This window comes from Engraulis encrasicolus, chromosome 17, assembly GCF_034702125.1.
Source record: "Engraulis encrasicolus isolate BLACKSEA-1 chromosome 17, IST_EnEncr_1.0, whole genome shotgun sequence".
Classification (NCBI taxonomy): Eukaryota; Metazoa; Chordata; class Actinopteri; order Clupeiformes; family Engraulidae; genus Engraulis; species Engraulis encrasicolus.
The window spans coordinates 39480483-39493247 of record NC_085873.1 but is presented as its reverse complement, the minus strand read 5'-3'; the positions used below and the strand labels follow the sequence as shown (position 1 = coordinate 39493247).

Sequence of the window (12765 nt, the reverse complement as noted above, 5' to 3'; positions counted from 1 at the left end):
CACTGCAGAGGGTACACAGTATAATTAAATGGGGAGTAGACTTATTTAAGTAGAGTTTAATAATCCAGATAGAGTTACAACTCTCTGAGAGTCAAATTACTCTAACAGTGGAGTCAAATAGAATTAGGCCTAAGTCTCAAAATATTAGGCTACTGAGAAAAGAGAAACATTATTTTTATTTTTGATTTGGACTAAATGTTATCTGAAAGGAATTTATTTAAATTCTTTATGCTATATTAGAACTGGTATTTCTACCATGTATCTGTTATATTTATGTTACATTTCTATAAGACTATACAGTAGGCCTACGCCTTGTAAAATGTCCAAAATTAAGGTTTGTGTTTAGGAGGGCTATGAATATGAAGAGAAGACAATGCCTTATTGTATAATAGGGCTTACTGGCAAATCAAATTAATGATTTTGCACGTTCTGGGATTATTATGTAACCTTGTATTGACCCCACTGACCTCAGCTTGACTGAGTTGGGCTAGGCTACAATTGAACACCACTCACAAAAACTCTGCTGACATGAGAACAGCCTGGTAGGGCCAACTTAGCGACCTGGCCTACTACTCCCTCATCTGGCCAACCTATAGAATTACAGGCTGGTGCACTGTGTTGTGCAAAAGCACGTTTTTCTAGTTCCAGAACCTGTAGGCCTACCTACCCCAGGGATCCACAACTTTTGTGTCTTGGGTCATCTGCTATGCTGTTTAGTCACCAGTCAAGCCACAATAGCATTTTATATTTTTTCCCAATGGGGAAAAAAACTCAATTAGGCCTACACTGACTAGGCCTATCTCAAGTGTGTCAGTAGGCCCTAGTCTAGAAGTCTATATTTGAACGAATAAACAGATTCCAAAGAATTGTCTATTTCAGATATTTTGTTGCAAAGAACGTTATTGGAACAAAAAACTGCCTAGATGTCATAGCCTATGACCAAGGATACACACTTTCTATGCGTCTTCTTTCGTATATATTCTTCTTTTTTTAATTGATATTGCCCCCATTCACAGTAGCCTAGCCTATGATGGTGTTGGTTTCCAACGCAACTGTTGGAGAGAAAGGATGCCGCCGCGTCTCTCCTTTCATCAAACATCAACACTAGCGCACTTTCCAGATGTCGAGCTCGCCTCCATGTTCACGCATGCGCAGTAAAGTGACACTTCCTGGTTTTAAAATTACAGGCGGAGCGTATCGTCTTTTCGGCGCAAGGCGCAATTGAAACGTCGTGAGGTAAATGCAACAATTAGTCAACGCGACACCTAAGTATCGCTTGTCAGAATAGCGTAGCACATTTGCACCATGGCGTCCTTTTGCTGATTGTTATTGTCGTGGACATGCTGGCCTGAAATGCCGCTATCGCTGCCTGTCCGAGTTCGCAGTGCCTGAATCTGACGGCTCGACCACCACCAACATGGGTCAGCCCGTTGCCACTGTTGCCAGCCTGTCCGCGCTGGTCCTCGCCGTCCTTCTGCTTTCATCCTCAGTTCACGGCTCCCAGGGCGATAAGGAGCCAGTCTATCGGGACTGCGTGAAGCAATGTGTCCGGACCAACTGCACCGGGGCCCGGCTACGTGGGTTCCAGTCAACGCAACCTCCCTACATGGCGTTGACAGGTGAGTCTACGCTCTACTGTTTTTCTGGACCTGCGTTCAAGGTAGCATACACAAGAACAGCTACATTGTACTTGATTCAGTTCCGATTGTTACTACAATGTTATAATGCAACTTTTAATGGTCGTTTTATTGAAGTATTAGCTCACAAGAGCCACCTAGGAAATCAAATAGTTTAGTAGGTCATTGAGTGTCAAATCATAAGATTGACTGTGTAAATATGGTCAGATAGCGTACAGTGTTAGTTATTGTATCGTGACAATGCGATGAGCTAGGAGCGTGCGCTGAACAACAGCAAGAACAAGCTGTTGTGTATTCTGTCGAATTTCCTTGTTTATAGTAACCTAATCGTCTTCATCGTTTGTCTTTGCCTCTTTTCTTTTCCGTCCCAGTGTTGGTGGTCAGTCAATCCTGCTTTTCAAGTTTCATGCCCGAGTTTCGGTGTCCTAAAGTTGCAGCATGAGAATAGGGAATTCTGATGGCAGTGCTCTGAGGCATGATATTCCTGGTTCAATCAGCTGTGGTGGAACTGTTTGTATTCAGAGGCGACTCTAGGTTCACCTGGGGCCCCAAGCGAAATATCAAAGGAGGGAACAAATTTATTCACCATTCAGGGGCTTGGGTAGCCAGGCTGTGCCCTCCTAGTGACGCAACACTTTCAGCGTTGCAACAACTAGTCAGGTCAAGAGCAAGTAGGCCTACTTTATGAGTTCCCGCAAATACGGGAGCTCCTCCCACTTTTTCAAGAAGCAAATAACCACAAGCAAACCAAGGGAGGCAGGTCAACCATGCCGTTTGGGAAACGTTAACGTTTCTACAGTTGTAGGAAGTTACGGTCACTGAATTGGCCTGCGTCTGTATATGACGTGCAATGATTAAACATAGTAGGCCAGATGCATTATGTTATGTTACATGGCACAACATTTAATTTAGGCTGTGAAATACAAGTCAGAGTTATCATACTGAATATTTATTTCTGAAGATATGGATACACCCATGAGGTATTACCGAAATAACAAAATGTCAAGTGTCAAATGTCAAAATGTGCTCACTGTATTATTGTATTGTTGAATACACTGAGCAACAGTGCAAACTCCATCCTAACACACACACACACACACACACACACACACACACACACACACACACACACACACACACACACAGGGCGGTCATAGGTAAGCGGTTAGGGCGTCAGACTTGTGGCCCAAAGGTTGCCTGTTCGAGTCCGGACCCACCAGGTTGGTGTGGGGAGTAATTAACCAGTGCTCTCCCTCATCCTCCTCCATGACTGAGGTACCCTGAGCATAGTACCGTCCCGCCGCACTGCCCCCTTGCACGGGTGAGGCATAACATTTCGTTGTGTGTAGTGTGCAGTTAACACTTGTGTGTTGTGGAGTGCTGTGTCACAATGACAATGGGAGTTGGAGTTTCCCAATTGGGCTTTCACAGCTTTCACAATGTGGCAAATTGTCCGACCGAGTATGGCATTTTTGCATTTTGTTTGTGAAAAAGTGGTGAGGACAAGCTTTGTCTCAAAAGTAGTAGGCTATGGGCATGTCCCCACCATCCACAGCTAAAATGATGCCCATGGTTGAACTTGGGGCATCTAACAGATGAAATCCTTGCCCAACTTTAGAGCTGTGCTACAGTTGTAGGAAGTTATGGTCACTGAAATTGGGCTACGTCTGTATATGACGTGCAGTGACTTAACATAGTAGGCCAAAATGCATTATATTACATGGTAGGCCTACAGCATTTTAATTGAGGCTGTGAAATACAAGCCAGCATAATTATACTGGATATTTTTTTTTTCGGAACATATTGATACAAACCCATGAGGTGTTAATACCAAAATGACAAAATATCAAGTGTTGTGCTTACTGTATTGTTGAATACGCTGAGCAACAATGCAATCACCGTCCTCTGTCTAACACACCCACACACGCACGGATGCACCAACTAATGTGCGTGTGCGTGTGTGCGTGTGTGTGTGTGTGTGTGCATGTTTGTGTGTGTAATCCCTCCAGGTTGGACGTGTCGTGATGATTGCCGCTACCAGTGCATGTGGACTACAGTTGGCCTTTACCAGGCAGAGGGATACAGCGTGCCACAGTTCCACGGCAAAGTCTGTAGTATTATTTGTATTATTTTATTCATTGTTTGTTGTTGTTTAGTGTATTATTGTTACTTTTTGTGATCAAATGTTTTTTTAAAGAACGGTTTTGTTATTACTGCATAATAATGTATCTGTAATACTGTATAATAATGTAATACTGTATAATAATCATATCATTATGCAATAATTCATGTAATAATTATGTTGTTGGAGGTTGGATTCACCCCCGCAATCCCCTTTCTTTGATTGACAGACAAGCTTAGATACTTCTCTACTCTCTAATTAGATACTTCTAAGCTTACATACTTCTCTACTATTCTCTTTTTCCCTTCCTCTCTCCGTCAGTCTATTCATCCTCTCTCCCAATTTTTCTCTCCCTCATTCGTCATACGCTCTCTCGTTCTCTCTCTTTTTTTTTACCTGTATTCCCTGTATTACCTGTTTTATCTGCATTGACCATGAAATAGCCACAGAAGCTTAACTGGCAAGCAATCAACAAACACAATATCCTCTCTCTATCTCTCTCTCTCTCTCTCTCTCTCTCTCTCTCTCTCTCTCTCTCTCTCTCTCTCTCTCTCTCTCTCTCTCCATGTCTCTCTCACTCTCTCTTTCTCCCCCCTCTTTCTCTTTCTCTCTCTCTTTCTCTCACTCGCTCTCTCTCCATGTCTCTCTCTCTCTCTCCCCCCATATCTCTGTCTCTGTCTCTCTCTCTCTCTCTCTCTCTCTCTCTCTCTCTCTCTTTCTCTCTCTCTCTCTCTCCATGTAGTGTCCGTTTGCGTGGTTCCTGTGTTTTTGAGGAGCGTGAGTCCACATAACTGTCTCAACAGTGTGACCTGACTGACTTACTGATTGACTCATTCACTCGGTTGTTCTCTGCAGGATAAACTGACTGACCTCTCTCTTTCTCTCTCTCCCCGCCCCCCCCGTCTCTCCATGTAGTGGCCGTTTGCGCGGTTCCTGTGTTTCGAGGAGCCTGCGTCGGCGCTGGCCTCGCTGCTGAACGGCCTGGCCTGTCTCCTGATGCTCCTCCGGTACCGCAGCACCGTGCCGCGCCAGAGCCCCATGTACCACACCATCAATGCCTTCTCACTGGTCAGTGTGTGTGTGTGTGTGTGTGTGTGTGTGTGTGTGTGTGTGTGTGTGTGTGTGTGTGTGTGTGTGTGTGTGTGTGTGTGTGTGTGTGTGTGTGTGTGTGTGTGTGTGTGTAGTGTGTGCGTATGTGTGCACGTGCATTTATGTGTGCACATGCACGTGTATGTGTGTGTGTGTGTGTGGCTGTGCGTAACTTATGTGTGTGTGTGTGCATCTGTGTGTGCGCGCGTGTGTGTGTGTGCATGCATGTGCAATGCAATCCAAATGGTCAGCGCAACTTTTGAGTAAATTAAAATATCTCTTCCCATCTACTGTATTAGTCTCTTTCTCCCCCCTCTCTCTCTTTTCTCCTCTCCCCCCTCTCGCTCTCCCACCTACTATGTCAGCTACACTAGTGTTTTCTTAATTACTCAACCGTACAGTACTCAATTAAGAGGTACAGAATGCCCGATGCACAACTGTAACGAACATGGTCGTTGTAATTGCCTGTCCCTCCCTCTTTCCATCTCTCTCTCTCTTTCTCTCTCTCTCTCTCTCTCTCTCTCTCTCTCTCTCTCTCTCTCTCTCTCTCTCTCACTCTCTCTCTCACTCTCTCCAGGTCTCCCTCAATGCTTGGTTCTGGTCTACAATATTCCACACCAGAGATACGTACCTGACTGAGGTATGCAACTGATCTGCAATGTTTCTCTCTCTCTGTCTTTCTGTCTGTCTGTCTGTCTGTCTGTCTGTCTGTCTGTCGGTCTCTCTCTCTCTCTCTCTCTCTCTCTCTCTCTCTCAAACCAGATTCTCTCCCTCAGTATATGTCGCCCCCCCCACACACACACACACCTCCGTCTCACTACTCTACAATATGTAATTTCTACACAAAATTGCTTAGAATATCCTTTCACTACTCTACCTTGTCTCCCTCAACGACAGAATTCTCTTCCCTGATTGGCTGATGAGGTAACATTTAACTTTGTCAAACCAGTCAAATCAGCCGTTCAAACAAAATGATTAATCACCATGATCATAAGCTCCATACCAGTGTGCTTATGATCAGTAACCATAACAACAGAAGTAAAGTAGCATAAATTAACTGTGGATTGACGGGTCATTGACAGTGGGAAAGATGAGGAAAAATTGATGCACAGAATAGAAAAACGTTTTCTATGCGAACAGAACCAAAGTCTCTCCTACCACAGAATTCCCACACACATCTGCATTGATTGTCCTCTGTCTGTCCTCTCCACAGAGCTGCTAAGAAATGTATTAGTTTTTAGGGATTTAGGCTCTAGTAAAAAAAATCCCTTATATCCCCAGTGACCTACAGTTAAAGTTGACCCTCCCAACATGGAGGTTGCATTAACATATTGCACGTCATGGAGCTTAATAGAATGGGCAATGACTCTAGGGTGTGCCAGTACATCTATAGTTAGGATTCCAGTATTTCCTTGCCTTTGTAAAAGCTCATCTTCGTAAAAAGTGTTGTGGAATCGTTCTTACTCGCTGAAATGATCAAACTGAAGACCGAAATCTATGCCAAAAAGTTGAAGTTCATTTGGCTCTTGTAACAGTTACACCAAAATGCACGTTGGAGCCCTTTGGCTGAAGTGCTACTCGCAATCCCAACCCCCCACAAACCGGCCGGTTTCCTCCCTCCTGTGTTCTGCAGACAGCTCTCCTCCGCCTGCATTGTAACTTAAATAGACTTTCATCCGCCGGTTTTGGGGGCTGGCTTCTGGCCAGATAGGCTACTGATTGGAGAATCACCTCAGCCGATGGGGTCTCCCTCACGTAGACCTCCCATTTCTCCAGGCCAGCCCTCCCCTCATTACATGGTGAACACAGAGACATTCTTCTCCTAAATATACTATATCACAGTAAATATTCAATATGTTTTTTTTTATAAAAATAGAAATCTCCTTCAAAAGCAATGTAGAACAAATAAAAACATATAATTTTTTTCTTGAAGAAATTAGTAAAAAATACAAATAAAAAATAACACTCATGAAATCTAGTCAAGGTGTTTGTCGTCAAGGTGAGTGCCTTAACAATTCTGTGCGTAGGGAAGCCCTGGATTTTTCCTCCGCTACCCTTTGAAGAAGGGAATATCTTGCACATGCACATGTCTTTAAAAAACAATGGCCACTGTGTGTTCAGACTGATTCCTGCCCCCTAGCCTGATTCTCATCGACTTTCAAATCTGTGTTCGAGACTTGGTCTGGCCCCATGCATAACGATTAATGTTTCCCAAACGATATGGTTGATCCGCCGCCCTCGGTTTGCTACTGGTCGAGGCCAAAAAAGGCTGTGCCAAAGTTTTTTTTTTTTGAACTTTATTTAGGCTGTTCCAAAGTTTAAACCAAACATTTTCTTTGTCCCAATAGAACGTCTTTGCTTAAACCACGTCACTACCTTGAACACGCCTCTACCCAGGGCCTTTGGAGCTGCTCAAAGTTGATTGGTGGAGTTCCCGATTTTTCCGGAGCTCAGAAACGATTATGTATAATTGCTCGGGGCCTGACTAGAAGCAACGCTGAAGGTGTTAGCCTAGCCTGGCTAGTGTTAGCCTAGCCTGGCTACCTGCCCCCCTGGATAAACCTCGTGCCCTCCTGGTGATGCAATTTGTTTGATCCACTTACTTAACCAGCTGATCCTAATCAGAGCGACTCGGCCAAGAAGAGGCACTAAGACCTGAAGTCTGAAGGCCAAGCACATGCACCTTAATTTCCTTAGGGATAAATGAAGAAGCTCTATTCTATTCTACTACTTGAAAAAATCAGGTCACCCCAACTCCCAATGCAAAATACTTTAGGTGTACTAAGAATTGCACCACAATGTGCCACAATCACCACAACTCCAAATGGCAAGCAGAGACGGTAATAATTCAAGTCACTCCAACTTACAAAGGCATGTTATGTAGATACCCTTTAATGTCCTTCGCGATCAATAAAGCATCTCTATTGAGAAGTCAGGTCACCACAATTCCCAATACCGATCAGAGGCACTGAGACATGAGGTCGTTTTACCTTACAATACCAAGTAGTGGAACTAGGTAAAAAGAGAGGTCGCCTGTATTAAGTGCACCTGTGGGAAAGAGGCTACTTGACCGGATTCATCCTCTTAGCCTGGCCTCAACACCTCTGGATTGCCATGTTTACGATAATGTCGTAACCTATGTCGTTTCTAATGTGGTTCCCCGTCTGTGTTAGCCCACAAATCTCCGTTCCATCCGTCCCGTCCTTTTCTTGTGCTTGTGGCCTTGCGCTTAGCTGATGCACCGCCTCCATGGAGAAAACAATACATTTGCCCCGCACAACACAGGGGTGCACCGATACCGATACTGCTGCACAAAACAAATCTTGTCACGTTCTGTGAACTTGAAAGCAGCATGGGAAGGAAGTGCCACCTCATACATTTACTAACATTTCAATCTACATGGAAATGGACAATAAAAATATCACAGGTGGAAAAAAGCAAGGACATGCATTTATTTTCATTGTATTTTTGTGGTAAAAGGTATCGGTATCGGTATGGATACTCGGTATTGGCAAGTACACACATTAATGTAGTCGTACTTGTACTTGTTTTTAAAAAAGTGGTATCGGTGCATCCCTACACAACACAGCTTTCTGATCTACAGTCCAGCTCCCTAACCATTACACCATGGCTGCCACCGTATTAGTCTGTGCTCCTCTTACAAAAGGCTTTTTTCTTTGGTTGTACATGCTTATCTGTTGAATGGTGCGAAATGCACATGCCACTCATGTTCTTGTGTTTATGTAAAACAGTGAAATGGGGCCATTGGACAGGTAAAAGCCAGGTCAATTGAAATATGTGGCACTGGATTCTAGCTCCAGACTCTGCGCCCCAGCCATACCTGTCAACCATCCCTAATTTCCCAGGAAACTCCCTGATTTTGACTCGATTTCCCGATTTCTTCCCGATTTGACATTTTTCAAATTATCAAAAAACACAGTCGGTCCAGTAGTTATACCCACGGCCCTGTCCAACGAGCCACACCACCCCTCTTGAAGAGAGAGCCAGAGGGTCTTGCTTATCAAGCCACCTGCCAGAAGATTGTAGGCCTATGCCAGATACCATCAAGAATTGAAGTTCCTTGAAAATACGAGCTGTCACCCTCGAGCTCCTTAGCGCTTGTGCGCCCACTCCTTTCCTCAGAAACCGTCAGTTCAAACAGCCTCGGAACAGTGAATCATGCGATTAACTTAATCACCTGTACCAGCATGAAGTTTTGCACGAACAGACAACTTGTGCGACAAAAAAACCCAAGAAACTCATTGCGCTCATGCCATTGTTTTGTTTTCATTGCATTGTTTCTCCACGCTGTAAAACGTGTGCTGAGGGATTTTAGACTGTCTTTGCACGCGCGCTGTTGTGAAAAGCTGAGTAGGTAAAACGCACCGTCCGAATACCGTCTCTGTCATCCCGTTGACTGTCAGAATTTGGCCTTTAGAAAATTTCCCGGATTTTGGCTTAAAATATGGATTTTTTCCCCGGATTTTGGGAGCTCAAAGTTGACAGGTATGGCCCCAGCCTCAAGGCCACCAGAGACGGAGCCTTTCATGTAGCTGCCCCACTCCTCTGGAATAACCTACCCAACCACATTCAAAATGCCTCTTCACTGGCCATCTTTAAACAGCACCTTAACACCCATCTCTTTTTGGAGGCTTTTGGCTTCTAGTGTCCATAAGCACACACCTACATACTTACACACACTTACACTGATATGATGTTAAGTGAGCTTGGGTGTTTTAAATGATGCTATATAAAACGAAGGTCTTCCTCTTCTTCTTCTTCTTATTATTATTATTATTATCATTATCATTATTATTATTATTATTATTATTGTTATTACATAGCTTGGCTATCAGTTGTGCAGCATATCATTTCCTGTATACAGTATGTGGTGTGAATTGACTGTGTCGTATCCTGTGTGGTGTGGTGTCTCCTGCAGAAGATGGACTACTTCTGTGCATCGGCTGTCATCCTTTACTCCATCTACATGTGCTGCGTCAGGTACGCCAAGCCCAAAGTTGTCACTGTAGTGTGTGTGTGTGTGTGTGTGTGTGTGTGTGTGTGTGTGTGCGTGTGTGTGTGTTACAGGACGCTGGGTCTGCGTAGGCCTGGTGTATGTAGCATGGTGGGAGCTCTACTCACTCTTGTGTGTGTGTGTGTGTGTGCGCATGTGCGTGTCTACATTACAGGACGCTGGGTCTGCGTAGGCCTGGTGTGTCCAGTATAGTGGGAGCTCTACTTACTCGTGTGTGTGTGTGTGTGTGTGTGTGTGTGTGTGTGTGTGTGTGTGTGTGTGTGTGTGTGTGTGTGTGTGTGTGTGTGTGTGTTACAGGACTCTGGTCTGTGTAGGCCTGGTGTGTCCAGTATAGTGGGAGCTCTACTTACTCGTGTGTGTGTGTGTGTGTGTGTGTGTGTGTGTGTGTGTGTGTGTGTGTGTGTGTGTGTGTGTGTGTGTGTGTGTGTGTGTGTGTGTATTACAGGACACTGTAGGCCAGGCGTGTCTACTATGGTGGGAGCTCTTACTCTGTGTGTGTGTGTGTGTGTGTGTGTGTGTGTGTGTGTGTGTGTGTGTGTGTGTGTGTGTGTGTGTGTGTGTGTTCCAGGACGCTGGGTCTGCGTAGGCCTGGTGTGTCCAGTATAGTGGGAGCTCTACTTACTCGTGTGTGTGTGTGTGTGTGTGTGTGTGTGTGTGTGTGTGTGTGTGTGTGTGTGTGTGTGTGTGTGTGTGTGTGTGTGTGTGTGTGTGTGTGTGTTCCAGGACGCTGGGTCTGCGTAGGCCGGGTGTGTCCAGTATAGTGGGAGCTCTACTTACTCGTGTGTGTGTGTGTGTGTGTGTGTGTGTGTGTGTGTGTGTGTATGTGTGTGTGTGTGTGTGTGTGTGTGTGTGTGTGTGTGTGTGTGTGTGTGTGTGTGTGTGTGTGTGTGTGTGTGTGTGTGTGTGTTCCAGGACGCTGGGTCTGCGTCGGCCGGGTGTGTCCAGTATAGTTGGAGCACTGCTTATCCTGGCCTTCACCTCCCACGTCTCCTATCTCACGTTCGTCAGCTTCGACTACGGATACAACATGGCAGCCAACGCTACCATAGGTGAGAAGAACACACACACACACACACACACACACACACACACACACACACACACACACACACACACACACACACACAGTGTACGTCCTAACTTTGTCAGTGTGTGTGTGTGTGTGTGTGTGTGTGTGTGTGTGTGTGTGTGTGTGTGTGTGTGTGTGTGTGTGTGTGTGTGTGTGTGTGTGTGTGTGTGTGTGTGTTACAGGACGCTGGGTCTGCGTAGGCCTGGTGTGTCCAGTATAGTGGGAGATCTACTTACTCGTGTGTGTGTGTGTGTGTGTGTGTGTGTGTGTGTGTGTGTGTGTGTGTGTGTGTGTGTGTGTGTGTGTGTGTGTTCCAGGACGCTGGGTCTGCGTAGGCCTGGTGTGTCCAGTATAGTGGGAGCTCTACTTGTGTGTGTGTGTGTGTGTGTGTGTGTGTGTGTGTGTGTGTGTGTGTGTGTGTGTGTGTGTGTGTGTGTGTGTGTGTGTGTGTGTGTGTGTGTGTGTGTTCCAGGACACACACACACAGTGTACGTCCAAACTTTGTCATCAGGTCCTAATATGGTTAATGTTTTTTACAGTTTCTATTCTACACCAGTGGTTCCCAACCTATGGGTCGGGACCCACCTTATGGGTCGCCAAAGATCCACAGGGGGTCGCGGAGCCCTCTTGATTTTAAGGGGTTTCATTTTAAATATATATAGCCCATGTTGAATAAAAGACAAAACATTTAGGCTAACTAATAAATGCATAGAAGCAACAAATTGTAAGTGCTACATTAAACATTTATTCTATATTTGACCAAAGACGAATTGAGGAATAAAATAGGCCTAACTAAAATTAGTTTTCGCAGGAAACAGAGGGCATCTTGTGACTCCGTCTCATGCGGGTGCTCGCGTGGTTGGGTCACCAAAGCTTACAATAGTAAAAACATGGGTCCCTTAAGAAAAAGGTTGGGAACCACTGGTCTACACACACACACACACACACACACACACACACACACACACACACACACACACACACACACACACACACACACACACACACACACACACACACACACACACACACACACACACACACACACACACACACACACACACACACTTTCATTCAAAACATCTTACAGTTATTTAAAGGGACACTGTGTGAGATTTTTAGTTGTTTATTTCCAGAATTCATGCTGCCCATTCACTAATGTTACCTTTTTCATGAATACTTACCACCACCATCAAATTCTAAGTATTCATTATGACTGGAAAATTGCACTTTTCATACATGAAAAGGGGGATCTTCTCCATGGTCCGCCATTTTGAATTTCCAAAAATAGCCATTTTTAGCTGCAAAAATGACTCTACTTGGACAGTATTAGAAAATATTTGTTTATTACTTCGTAAACTTTCATGTAAAGATCAAATTTGGCAATAGGCAGCCCAGTTTCAATGAGCAGCATAGTTGCAGTACCTTTTTTGACCATTTCCTGCACAGTGTCCCTTTAAGTACAGAGTCCATCTCGAAGGAGAAAAAGGTCATGGCAGGCTTTCTGTCAGTGGCTCCCTCTCTCTCTCCATCCATTCCTCCTAGCCTTCCTCCAGATTAAGTTTCTTTAAGTTTCTTTCTTTCTCTCTCTCTCTCTCGCTCTCTCTCTCTCTCTCTCTCTCTCTCTCTCTCTCTCTCTCCCTCTCTCTCTCTTTCATATCCCTCATCTCCTTGTAAAATATCTCTATCTGTCTCTCTATCTCTCTCTCTCTCTCTCTCTCTCTCTCTCTCTCTCTCTCTCTCTCTCTCTCTCTCTCTCTCTCTCTCTCTCTCTCTCTCTCTCTCTCTCTCTCCCTAGGCATGGTGAACCTGG

General features: G+C 44.8%; 1 protein-coding gene across 1 annotated transcript in view; it reads left to right on the top strand.

Moving 5' to 3' along the window:
* The first annotated feature begins 1183 nt into the window (after positions 1-1183).
* The window catches only part of pgap3 (post-GPI attachment to proteins phospholipase 3), a 14463-nt gene continuing 2881 nt past the window's right edge, over positions 1184-12765 (top strand). Inside the window, exons 1-6 of the mRNA XM_063221356.1 lie at positions 1184-1619; positions 3647-3744; positions 4675-4827; positions 5426-5488; positions 9788-9849; positions 10796-10932. Of these exons, the coding sequence (XP_063077426.1) occupies positions 1418-1619; positions 3647-3744; positions 4675-4827; positions 5426-5488; positions 9788-9849; positions 10796-10932 (715 nt within the window). The 5' untranslated portion in view covers positions 1184-1417. The remainder of the gene's footprint in view (positions 1620-3646; positions 3745-4674; positions 4828-5425; positions 5489-9787; positions 9850-10795; positions 10933-12765) is intronic.